At 33.2% G+C, this 14,086-nt stretch overlaps 1 protein-coding gene across 1 annotated transcript; it reads left to right on the forward strand.

Annotated features, from left to right (window-relative positions):
* Positions 1–2,939: 2,939 nt before the first annotated feature.
* On the forward strand, positions 2,940–7,349 carry LOC139091197 (sodium-dependent nutrient amino acid transporter 1-like). The gene is made up of 8 exons (XM_070641139.1): positions 2,940–2,972; positions 3,149–3,346; positions 3,507–3,538; positions 4,572–4,651; positions 4,915–5,503; positions 5,831–6,041; positions 6,420–6,636; positions 6,835–7,349. Exons 1-8 carry the CDS (start codon positions 2,943–2,945, stop codon positions 7,347–7,349), a joined length of 1,872 nt encoding a protein of 623 aa, XP_070497240.1. The 5' UTR covers positions 2,940–2,942.
* The last annotated feature ends 6,737 nt before the right edge of the window (positions 7,350–14,086 follow it).

A 14,086-nucleotide genomic window follows, 5' to 3' on the forward strand; every position in this document is an offset into this window, starting at 1 on the left:
TCAAATTCATACTTGTCATTATGTCATCCAAAAATACTTAAAAATCAAGAAGCTTAGTGACAGTTTTAGTTTAAATTAGTTTAAAATCTAAATAAAGAATTAATAAGCTTAAACTTAGTGTAGACCAGTGTTGTTCAAACTGTGTACCTCGATACACATTGGTGGGAAGCTACAACCAAAATCGTGGCATGTGGAATTTTCAAATATCGTCGGACACACTAGTATCGAGGCACACAGTTTGAACAACACTAGTCTAGACTAACAATATAAATCAAGTGTAATACTTTTTAAGAATGAGAATTAATCATTAGAAATTCACACTAAATTAATACGAATTAGGTAGAACAAATTACGGGATTTTATAAATAGAATTAATACTTAAATAGATGTTTTTAAATAGGAACCGTTTAACTATTTTGTAACGTTCTTAAAGGTAAGGGGGATTAATGGGTGTTAATCTGGAGGGTTTGTCCCTCTTCTCCAGAATTTTGGGGTCAAAAGTCACTTTTCCGCGTTAAATAATAACTGAACAACGTCATAGCATTTTTTCCAGTCAGTAATGACAATGATGGTGAAATACCTTTTCAATATTGCATCAACAATAATACGAAAATATTCCATAAAGTATTGCTGAAATTCGATACTTTTTTTAAAATTTCTCCAAATAAAAATTTATATCCACAAAAAATTAAATTTGATTCCAATTATTTTAAATCAAAACAAGATCAAATTTCACAAATGTATAACATTTAGTTTAACAGCAAAAAATGATGTTTTCGTGACATTTACTAGAATTTCTATAGATGTTGATTAATAAGTTTTGGCGTCATGGAAAATTTTCCACCAAAAAGTAAATAAAAGAGAAAATGAAAGTTTTTCTTGCTGGATGACTTTAATTTATTACACGAGCAAGACACGGTTAATTTAAAGGGCAGGAATAAGGAAGAAGTATTATGTCTGAAAAGTGATTTAAGTGTAAAGCAGAGTTGAGACTTCATGGAGTCCGACTCCACTTTCTTTTGGAGTCTGGACTCGAGTGGAGGCGCCTCCACATTGGAGTCCTACCAATTCTGGTGTAAAGCACAGTTTTTCATGTGGGGAGCTATTGAGTTTGGAAAAAAGTTAGGGGCTCAAACCAACAAAAGCCTCCTTCACCCTATGACTACGTTTCTGAATTGTTGATTCTTAAGGGCGCCTATTTGTTGCTGATTGATAGACTGTTTGGTCAATTTTGGCGGAGACTTTTTCATTTCGAGTAGACTCAAGTTGACTAGGATTTTGAAAGGAGAAGTTGACTCGAGTAGACTCAACTCTGTTCAAATTCAGTTGTCGTTCAGAAACGTGCAGTTAACAGAATGATAGTTATTTCCTACATGCTTTATTTCAAATTTTTATCAAAACATTTATAAATTCCCCTACGAATAAGTCAAGTTGTTATTTTATATGAACAACTACTGAACACTGAGTGAATAACAAGCTTGCCTTATGTGATGTCAAGAGAAAGTGAAAGATTGCGTCCGCAAAAATGCAAGTTGAAAATTCCAAATAGTTCAGGTATTCTAATCCGAAAAGCACAAAAAGGTATTAACTTACTTAATTCTTTGACTGTTCTTTGACTGGGGCGAACGAGGGTCCATTGCCGCGCGTAGGAAATGTCGAAAGACAGCTCTATCCAGTTCGAGATATCTAGGACTCTAGCATCTTTTTCAACACATCCAATCCATGAATTCTTCGGTCTTCTTTTCGATCGCTTGACAAAAAAGTTAATTGATTCAAAATCCGGCATCAGGCCGATTTAGCTCTGGGATGGTTATCTGATAAGAGGCAGAGTCACTCCGGCCTGATGCCGATCTTCAAATAGATTAACCTTATTTAAACTATTCAAGTAAATACTCAAAAATTATGCAACTTTAAGGGAATTTACTGGATATAATTGTATTTACATTTACTCAGAAGTGCATCTACTTGTGGCTATTCAGTTGAAAAAAAAATCGATAGAAATGCTTTTTGCGCATTTAAAAACATCAACCGACACGTGATGCAAAACTGTGCATTCACACTTTAACCTATATTTATTCTGTCGCTCTTTTCTTTAATTAACAATTTTTTCAATTTTTTGTCACAAACCAATCAATTAAATCGAAATTTCCTTTTAATTTTTCATTTGATTGCTTAATTTACGACTGTAAAAATGACAAACAATCAAGATGAAACTAGCTGTAAATTTACGAATGGGTTCCTAGAACTGACACAGTAAACTTTAATAAATCAGTGTATCAAATGACTGCATTGACAATAGAATTTGCATAATGCAAAAATATCTAAAGTAAATAAAACAAGTAAATTAAATTAATAATTTATGAGATAAGATTCTGTATTAGATCTTAACAGCTGTCTCTTGGAGAGCTTTTAATGTGGGAGAGTAATCATCACAGGAATTAAAACATAGGGATTCTCATCAATAGTAAGGGTTCCATATTGCCGAGACTTTGGCTTCCCGGTGTCAACTTAATTCCTCACTTACTATCTTAGCTGGATCGAACGTGACGTCCCATTGCTGCGCGGAGAAAACGTTTAAAGGCTCTATCCTTCGAGATCAGTTCGGAATGTTAAGGACTTTAGCATCCTTTTCAATACATCCAATCCAGAATCCCCGAAGTCACTCTCAGGATTTTTCGAGAATTTGCGAGACATCGAGAAACTTAATGCTAATTAACGAATTCGTGATCAATGATCTAAACCTTTATAAATTCTCGAGATCGAGACAATTCCAAGCTAGTTGGATCTCGAAAACGCTGACCAAGGAATTTAAGAATTATTAAGCTTGCCCTATGAATTACTCTGTAGATTTCTACAGAAAAATCTTGATTTCACTTGACTAATTCCTAAAATTTTAGAAATAAATTTATCAAAAATTCAACTTTTTTCCATTTCAGATCAACATGACTACAGGTGTCGAATCAGAAGAAAATGTAAGAACAATTGCCAAGAATTAGATGTGCTGTGCTACTCAAATGCAAAAAAAACTGTTAATCCGTATGTGCATCTTAATGCGCATTTAGAACAGGCCTACAGTTTTTTGGCAAACCCTAAATACTTCTACCAAAAAAGCATATTTTTTAAACAATTTTTTTCATAAAATTCACAGGGTTTAGTCGATTCTAGAAGGAACACATTCCAAAAAATGGATATCGAGAACCAACAGACCCCAAAAGAAAGAGATCAATGGGCACGTGGACTTGAGTTTCTACTTAGTTGTATATCCCTGTCTGTTGGATTAGGAAATCTATGGAGATTCCCATATACTTGCTATAAAAATGGTGGAGCTGCCTTTTTACTGCCATATGTAAGAAGAATAGGAAATGGTTCAAAAGCTGAGCTTGATGTTGATTCGAATTTTGTATGTAAAAGTCAACTCAAGTAGACTCGACTCCATATAAAATCTGAATCGACTTCAAGGTCTGCTTAAAAATAATAAAATTTGATAAATTTGAATATTTATTTAGCTCATCGTACTGTTCCTGATTGGAAAGCCTTTTTATACGCTTTTATTTAGGTTGCTCTGTTTAAGACTTTCAAATTTTCAAGTACCTACTTCGACCACTTCTACTTAACTTCAAAGGCTGAAATTTGGAATAGTGGTGTATTATAGGCTAATATAGAACACATTGATAAGATTTTTGAAAAAAATTAAATTTTGCTAAAGTTAGGGCCAAAAAACTAGTTTTTTAAGGCCAAAATCTACGATTTCTTGATATATTTCTACTTTCATGGAAGCTGGAGAGCTGAAATTTGGCATGAAAGTATATCTTAGATTACTCTGTATTATAGTAAAAAGAATTTTGCAAAATTTTAAAATTTCATAGTAGTTAGGGCCAAAAAACTAGTTTTTTTACTCAAAATTAAAGGAATTTTCGACATATTGACCACATTTTTTATCCGATTGATCTGAAATTTGAACAAAATCTTTTAATAAGCATTCGCAATAAAAACCAAAAAGAATTTTAGGAAAAAATTGAAAGTTGACGATTTTATAATAACAAACCCTAATTTTTGACCTGTTTTAAAGTATGAATTTATCTTCATCGTATACAAAATCGAAATTTTTTAAAAATTGTGTACTCTGGTCTATTTAGGAACAAATTCATTTCGAATTAAAATTTAAATTGACTTTTAAAAGTGATTTTTAGTCTTCAGTATTAACAATTCGGATACTAACAATTTTTGATAGAGAAAACTAAAAAGTAAAAAATAAAAATATGTAAAAAAAAGTTTTTTAAAGATACGCTTTTATTTAGGTGCAATGAAAAGTAGAAAATAATATTTAAATTCCAGTCTCAAATTTAAAAGATACAAATTTTGGAAATTCGACAAAGAAAATTATAATAAAAGCGTGGGCGAATCTACAGAAACCATTCATCAAAGCCCACGCTTTTATTATAATTTTCTTTGTCGAATTTTAAAAATTTGTCTCTTTTAAATTTGAGACTGGAATCTAAATATTATTTTCTACTTTTCATTGCACCTAAATAAAAGCGTATTTTTAAAAAACTTTTTTTTACATATTTTTATTACTTATTGGAAATGTTTTTGGGACAATTCAATTCAAAAGGAGCCGTTAAAGCTGTGCAGATATTTCCAATTATGAAAGGTGAGTTCCTTCAATGATCCAACAGAAAAAGCATAATTTTGAATAACGGATTAAGGAGTGGGATTCGAACCCACGTCCAACGATTTAAGTTCGAATGCTCCTACGACTGAGCTATCCGAGGTTACTCGATTTTATAAGACAAAACGCCTAATTTGTACGGCAATCCATACATGATACACCATTGATAGGCCATTACAGGAATCCATTTCCAGCAGTATTTACCTTAACAATACCTAATTATCTCCATTTCTATTCACATGCAGGTATCGGATGGGGTCAACAGTTCATTAGTGCTATAATCTCAACCTACTACACATCCCTGATCGGTCTTACACTGGCATACTTCTTGAACTCATTCACCGTTCCTGAATTACCATGGGCAACATGCTACAACCTTCCATCACCATGTTATAGTGCATCATTTATTGGAAATCCTTTTAATGAGTCTGGTGTTAAGTCAAGTGCTGAGCTATTCTTTAGAAATATAACATCGCAAAAGGCTGACATTTCTGATGGAATTGGACAGCTCAATCCGTACCTAACAATGTGTCTTTTCATCTCCTGGATTTGTGTCTATTTTTCAATTGTTAAAGGCATTAAGACATCCGGCAAACTGTCTTACATTTTTGCCATAACACCTTATGTTGTCCTTATATCCATTTTGATATTTGTTTGCAATCTACCAGGAGCTTTTGATGGAATCAAGTATCTATTTGAACCTAAATTTGAAAAACTTTGGGATCTTCATGTTTGGTATGAAGCCTGTACACAGTGCTTCTATTCATTGACTATCGGTATGGGATGCATTTTGATGTTTTCAAGCTATAATAAGTTTGATCATAATATTTACCGGTAAGTTATAGTCATGTGGTGTCTGAGTAGAGTGGGATATCTGGGTATTGAGTCATATATAGGCGAATATGTCAGAATGAGAGTTAGGAGTCTGTGACTGAGTGAATAGGCAACAGATTGGGAATCTGAATCACTCTATTTTGAGTACCGTGGGTTCGAATCCCACCAGAGACCGACCTCTCACTCATTATATAGGCTGGATTCCCAAAATGCTCACGTCATTACGTCAATAACTTCCACTATGACTCAATACAAATTCCCCACTTCCATTCAATCTAAAACTATCAACTTTTATGTCAAAACTAATAATCTTTAATTAATTTACAGTGATGCAGCAATTATCAGTCTGACAGACACATTCACTAGCATTCTTGGTGGAACGGCTATATTTGCTGTTCTTGGAAATCTTGCGCATAATACAAACGAAACAAACTTTGCAAAACTTACTGACAATCATATTGGAGTTTCATTTATTTCATATCCAGAGGCAATTGCAAAGATCGCTGCATCGATATCTAATAAGTATTACTTTGCTCAGGTAAGGTGGTAGGGTTGGGTATGCGACAAGAGGGTTCGTTTCTCGGTAGTCACTTACTCATACTCCTAGTCTTGCTTCTAATGTGGGTTCATACCACATTAAGTATATATTAGGGGTTTGTATACCTTGGGTTGGAATATATCCAAGGAAAAGGGTACCCTGGTGTAGAGTAGGTACCAAAGCTCGAAGTCGACTCGGATTTTGTATGGAAAAGTAGACTCGACTGCATACAAAATCGTCGGGCTCGGACTCTGGTCCCTACTTGGGATTAGGACTAAGAGTGAGTGCACACCGAGAAACAAACTCCATAAAGACATAGATCAACTTTGAAGACAATCCCGACATATACTAACCCTCAAACTTTCATTCCATCATTAGATCATGGCCGTCATCTTTTTCGGAATGCTGTTCATTCTTGGAGTCGGATCAACAGTTGGATTACTAAGCAATGTGTCAACGAATATCAAAGATGCATTCCCGAAACTTAAATATTGGTTTATTGCTGGAGTTGGCAGTCTTCTTGGATTTTTGGTTGGATTAGTTTACGTAACAGAAGGTGGAATGGCTATTCTTGGACTTATTGATCATTTTGAAGGTAAATTTTAGTTATTTTGGTAAATTTTAGTTCCCCGGGCAAAGAAATGTCCAAAAATTCGAATCCAAGCTGACTTGACTGTGGTCTGATCTCGGATTACATCCAATCTGGCATGGAACTGGCCTGGGTCCGGATTTTCGTACATTCCTATGCCTTGTGCCTTCCGAGTTTTACTAAGCCTTCCTTTATTCGTACCAGGTAACTTATTGGTCTTTACATTGGCTACCCTTGAACTTGTTGGATGTGTTTGGCTGTACGGCTTCCAAGAACTCTGTTGGGACATTGAGTATACACTTGGTCGAAAGCTTTCATCTTATTGGAGAATATGCTGGGGTGTCATTATGCCTGCATTCTTAATCACTATCAATCTCCACATGCTGTTTACATTTAAAAATCCAACATATGGAAACAATCTTCAATATCCAAATGTTGCCTTGATATTCGGATATGGATTGCTGACATTCGGATTTTCGCAAATCCTTTTTGCTATGTGCTTTGATTACTTTGGAATATTCCAAGATAAAGGAATCAAAAAGTTCTTTTCCTATTTGTTTACAATTAATGAACATTGGGGACCTGCAAAGGAAGAGAATAAGACAAAGTGGAGGGAATTTAAGGAAAATAAAAGAAGTTTGAGAGATCTTGAAATTCATAGACATGATCTTTCATGGATCCAACAAAAACAATGGGAACTTTTGGGTAAATTTGAATAGATTACTAGATATGCTTAACTAGCACTGCACAACTATATTTTAAACTGCATATCATTTTCTCAAATTAGCCGAGAAGTCTAAAATATGGTAAAATAAGTTAATGCCTAGTTGATATTTAGTTCCAACGTATTAAATTTATTCAATATATTTTAAAATTTGAACTATAAATTATTTTAAAAACTAAAAGTTTAGTACCTAGTTTTGTCTTTTTTTGGATGAGTTCAGTTATCAGTTATTGAAGACATTAAGTTAAGTTGAATCATGTTCAAATATTTTTTTTATTTACATCCAACACCAACTATACGAAATATCTATAAATATTTAAAAGTAAGCATTTACATATACCGGAGCTCGAAGTCGACTCGGATTTTGTTTGGAAATGTCGACTAGAATCGTCTCAAGTCAATTAGACTTCAAATAAAATTCGAGTAAAGATTGAGCTCTGATTAATACCTTAAAATTATTTTATGTATCAAAATATATGAAAATTTCAAGATTTTAATAAATGACAATTTTTTTAAACAAAATCTGTAAATTCACTCAAATTTGTAGCAATATCCCTAACAAGCAAAGAGACCGCTTATGGGTACCGTGGTTTTATTTATGTACCATGAAAGCACGCTTTTTGCCTGTTATGGTATATTTCAGGTTGATTCTAGGTGCGTTTTCTACTTTTGCTGTTAAGAACGAGAAAAAAACGTATTATATTTTTCCTGATTTAATGAAAATAAATTGCATGTAAAAGCAGTATTTTTCAATAAATTTCCTTTAAAAAGCGAATCTGCAAATTTTAGAAAATAAATATTTATTATTTCCTGATTAAGTATTGATAAGTAGAAATTTTACTTAACGAGCGAATTCTAATCAATTTAAATTGAATAATAACAATCGTATTAATTGTCAATTAATAATGAATAATTATAGGAAAAAGGGGTGTAAGTGACCTAATGGGTCAATTAGAAAATTCCGTTGCAAAATAAATCATATGATGAAATGTATTATTTTTTTAATGATGAAGTAATCACTCGGATTTAATAAAAAAAAATTTCCAGAGTTAACATAGAAGTACCGGTCCATGAAGAAACGTGAAACGTCGACCGGTCACGGAAAGCGCCATTAGACAGCCATACGATTCGTAAAAAGAATGTAAGAAACAATCACAATGTCGGGACAGAAACACAAGTTTGCTACACTGTCCATGGTTGGAATCTTCAAAGAAAAGGACGCTCTAAAGCTTCAAATGCTGAATGCCGAAGAGCAACGATGAAAGACTGTCGGCTCAACGTGCGGATTTAGAATTTGTACAAACTAAGTGACTTAGTCAAATTGAAAGCCTTTTTGATGTAACCACAGTTCCAAATGCTAAGGAGCATGATTACAGCAAGTAAGTAATGGACAGCAGTTGCTCAACGCTGAAATTTCCTTTCAATCTGTAATAGAATGCTTGTGGAACGTTAATTAAGTATAAAAATGTATGAAAAACCCTAAAACTATTTCTCATTAAAATGAGTAATTGAAATTTTCTGGTAAATTTCACCTTATTTGTGTTGGCGTCAATACCAAGAATCTGAATGAATACCTGAATCAAAATTGACGTATTTTGGCTCAAAACTAAAATAACTCAGTCACATTTATTGCATATGCATCTTATGCAATTCGAAGAAAGTATTGCAAATGTATGCTTAAATAATAAATGCATTTTTTTCTATTTCCGTACACAATACAAGCGCCAGTCTGAACCAGACACTCTAATGAATTGTTTTTGTTGCTGTCTCGCTTACACACTTTCAATTGCAATACTGACTTAGTGCATTTTTTTTCTATATTTGCTTTACAATTTACAATCACACATAAATGGCACTTGAATTTGTTTCTGTATTACATGCGACGTCGGCATATTGACCGTGATCTTGAACGATGTAGTGTTTACATTTGCAAATACTACGTCACGACCTGCATATCGATTTTTACTTTCCAATGATGCAGTTCTTTTACATGATTACTCTTAAATAAATTGATCGAATACTTAATATATAGTCTTTGGAATATAGGTCACAAATAGATGTTCTGTTTTTTGATTTAGAGCTTTTTATTGATTTGAATAAAGGAGAATTTAAATTCGCGACTTGATTTATTGTAGCTTCGAGCTAGACAGCCAATTAATTGCAATACTGAAAGTGATGTAGAGATAAAAATGAACAGTGTGAATTTTGTAATTCTTTTCCTGAAAATTCTTCAATTGTTCAAGCAAATTAAAAATAATTCGATCTTAAATTAGCTAATTTGGAGTCATACATAGAGTCTTAATGGTTCCTCCAAAAATTTCAATCTTTGAGATTTTGGAGCTTTGTCTTTGAAAAAATTTCTAGAGCTTTGGTACAAAATGTAGCTTAGGTACATGCCACAAAAAAGGTTGATCATCACTGATCTACCACAAATGAACACCAATACTAAGACTTCCCGGTTTCGTTCTCGAGAATTTGTCGTGAATGAGACCCAATCGAACACAAAGCATAGCCATTTGGAGCTTCGTATATCATACGTTATATAACTTTATTGGGGCTTCCCCAACAAAAACTGTAATCTGGAGATTGCAGTAAAAGTTTATTATGCAATAAATAAAATTTTATTTTAAGTTCCTTTGAATTCTTATATGATGGCATTAAGGCAGAGTTGTCCAATCCTTTTTGTGCCACGGTACGCTTTTTTTAAATAGCATTTTTATACTCCACTTCCACCACCATAACGCTTTGTGGCAATATTTTAATTTTGTAATAAACTTGTGAACCTTAAAAGGGAAAAGTGTCTAAGCGTTAAGTCATTTCGGTAATGTTAAGGCACACGTATAAAGCAAATATGCTCAATATTATGTTGAATTAAAATGAGGTTTTAAATACTTTTAAAATTTCGTGTCTATTGTCTTTTGTGTCCTTCGGTAGATATAAAAGAATAGAATAGAATGAAAGGTTAGTTCAAAGCAAAATTGACACTCTGATCGATGATCTATTGTACCATCCCAAAGTCTGTTCAGAATACCTTTGTCCTTGGTAAAACCAACAATGTCCAGCGCTGTTTATGCATGTAACTTGATATCTTAAGTTTTTGACGCGTTAATTGAGCTTCTTTAGTAAAAATTTTAAAATTTCCTAAAAGTCCAACGAATTTTTGAATTTTTTTATGGACATCATTTATTAACTCCTTCAGCCTAACAGTTTATATCACCAACAAACCATGTCAAACCTTGCCCTTCATCGTATGTTATTGCACGTCAACGTATCGAAAAAAAAAAAATTCCCAAGCACACATAAGTATTTTTACGCATATTAGCGAGCCACGCTCACATGCTATTCACAACTGGTACAAAAAAGATTAAGCTATTAACATTTACATATGACTAGTTTTGTTAAATCACATCATGTATAGCATAAGAAAGAGAATATTCAAACTGGTAGGTTAAAATAACTTGTTTTTACGGGGAAACCCCTGAGCAGCACATACACATCATGAAGGTTCAATATTTGACACAATATATTTTTTAATTACAGCATGCTTTCTTGATTGATAAACTCTTCCGTATTTTTTGTGGATGGAATTTTTTTCGCAAATGGCAATAAATCATATGGCAATTTGTAAGCATTTAGGCACCAAGACAGGTAAGGACATACCACAAAATAATGACGCATTAATGTGGATATTCCTAAAAAAAGAGACGAACAGCAAGTGCATACGAATGATATTTTAAGCATGATTGCAGCCAATTCTTTTGTGAACCTATAAAAAATTATGTGTCACGTATTGGAACAAGAAGTGTCTTCTGACTCATTTTAAGGGTTGAACTTGAACCCAAATAATATAAAATGAAATGGAAGCAATAAAACTGAACATTTTATTATTGGAAGTGAAAATAAAGGTAAAATTAGTAAAAGGTACAAAAAAGGTATTTTTTTGATTGTTAATTAAAAGTGGTTGTTGCCTTCTTTGTGCTCTATTTTACAATGAAAATGAGCTCAGAAAATTTTCTTAAAGCTTACTTGTGGGTGATGATAAGACGTCATCAATTTACAGGTGGCATATATGCAAGGGGTAAGGGTTTTTTAAGATGTATTGAGTTTATTTTAGTATATTTGCACTAAATGACAAAGTAAAGATTAACAGATCCAGGAGTGGAATGTGGGGTTAGAGCACACAAATGCTTCTTTTTGAACAGAATTCTTCATTTTACTAGTATTTTTCGAAACCCAAATAAATTTCGAACACAATATACAAATTGCTTCCCCCAAATTATTGCGTTTAATGCAAACCCCTCCTTCCCTCTCCACTCCCACTCTCACTCTTACTCAATTTCCAAACAACATCAATGACAAAAGAGCATGAGGGTGGCCAAAGAGTATGAGGAGGGCCAAAGAGCTCGAAGACGGAAATGTTCTCTTTAATGGTACAGAAATACCACTACAGTGCCTAAAAGCGGTCTTATAACCTGCTACGGATTAACAGAGAAAACGGTTAAAATGGGCTGTTCATGTCAATAGAACACCCACGATGATGTCTTAATATTTAAATGACAACTGGTAACTTTCTGGATGAAAAGAGATCTCGAGGTTGCCCAAAAATCTCATGGGATTAGTGTGAGCAACGATTTAAAAGTGCTGGGAATTAGAAACTGGCAGAAGTTTTCTAAAGACAGATCCAGAAGTAAGTAGAAGTATGCTTTCTCTATACCGAGACCGGGACTGGGAAATTCCGGAACAGTCCCGTCCCGATCCGGTCTTGTTCCGGAGATTCTTCCGGGACCGGGATTTCGGGAAAGAATAAATAGAAGTAAGTAAGGATTGACAGAGACAGAGAAGCATTTAGAATCGGTAATTGACAAAGGACAGTTAACAATAGAGCCAGTTTTAGATGTCAACTGAGAGAAGCCATAGATCACAGATGATCTGTTTGTCCAGCAAAGTAAGTAGCAGCTCCAATGATAAATTGGAAATTTTGACCAAAAAGTTTGTATTTAACAAGGAAAAATATTTTTCTAAAAAAAGCTACAACTTGTCAATTATCACAGACTTCTGCAGTATAATTATCTTCCATCAATATTTAAACAACATTTTTTAGTGTCAAACTAAATAGAAGTGGGGAATTCTTATAGCAACTTTCGAAAGCCAAATGCCTTTTGGTAAACGGATTTTCCCAGTTTATTGGTAATGCTGAAACTTAAATGAATTTCCAGATGTAAAATTCAAGCAATAAAGGTGATGCTGTAATGAATTAAACGCTGCGAATTCGAATTTAATGAGACGCACATTATTACATGGGTCATACACTCTTGTGTACAGTACTGTACTTACTGTATTTACTGTACTTGTGAAATTTATATGAAAGTACAGTTATTACAATGCTGCACTTTTGGAGTGTCTGTCCCTTGCTTTATTAGTGGTATGGGTTTTGCCGGGAATTTTTCGAGAGGAGGTTGTTTGAAGTTCTTTGCCTGTTAGGGACATCGATAATTTTAATATGAAAAAGTTTTTAAAATTAAACCTGATGAAAGTAAGAAACTTTTAAATTAAAGTTATTTTAGTCTTTATTGAATACCTAAATATTGTTTTATATGTGTTTGTATATATACAACAGTAAGGAACAGTAATTTCGGTAATGTCAACCAGATGTTAAAACAGAGAATTTGCACAAGCTTTGTGATGTGGACAGCAATAGAGTCAGATGGATAGATTTCTGTAATAACCTAGACTCCAAGACTCGGAGCATGGTTCCAGAAAGTAAGTAAGTGTATGTCCAACAAGAACGTGATGGTAGCAACATAACAACCATGTGATTCAGCAATCGACTGATTACTTACTTACTCATTAAAACCATGCTCAGATTTGGAGTCTAGGTTTCTCCAAAACGCCTTCCATCTGACTCTATTGCTGACCTTAAATTGACTAATTATTGTAATTTTAAAAAATATAGATCTAAAAAGTCAAAAGTCAGTTTTTGGCTATTTTATAGCTTTCCAGCTTCTGTTCTAGCCAATGACTAATATAAATCTCCATTTGTTATTGTCATTTGCGTTGGCTCTTCGTTGTTAATCCACGAGAAATTGAATATTTGTATATTTGCCCAATTCCAATGCTATACTTTTTCTCCGAAATATTCGATCATTAAAATATTCCTGAGATTTGACCAATAGTTTCTAATTCTAAGTTCAAAATGTCCATCTTTAAAATTAACATCCCATGACATGACGCGCTCAACAAAGTCAGACTAAAAGTGATAATTTTTATCAATAATTTATATTTTTAAATTGTCATTACGAAAGGATTAATTAGCCAATAAAACTTTACAATACCTTAAAGTGCAATAAATTAAAAAAAAAATTTCCGTCAGCCGAAATAGACACAATTAAAAAGTATAATTCGCAGTTAAAAAATGAGCAGCACTCCAAAAAGCAGTTAATTCTGGTAGATTGATAAGCTGTATACATTTTTATGGGGTTGAAGAATCGATAAGGATGCAATAAATGTGTAATAAATACGCAACAAATAAAACTTAAGAAATTGTCGCATGATCACCATCCCCAAAAATATGTCTGCAAATAAAGCCTACATCAACATTTAGAAGATCAATTCGCACACAGGTATAGAAATTACACTTATTACTCACACCTTGCGAATGTGTGTTGGAAATTATTATTTTATTACTATTTCACTCACTCAAATATTGATGTTTAAACTTTTTTTTATCTATAT

This window comes from Chironomus tepperi, unplaced genomic scaffold, assembly GCF_022539635.2.
Source record: "Chironomus tepperi strain 1889 unplaced genomic scaffold, CSIRO-AGI_Ctep_v1 contig_240, whole genome shotgun sequence".
NCBI classification, from domain to species: Eukaryota; Metazoa; Arthropoda; class Insecta; order Diptera; family Chironomidae; genus Chironomus; species Chironomus tepperi.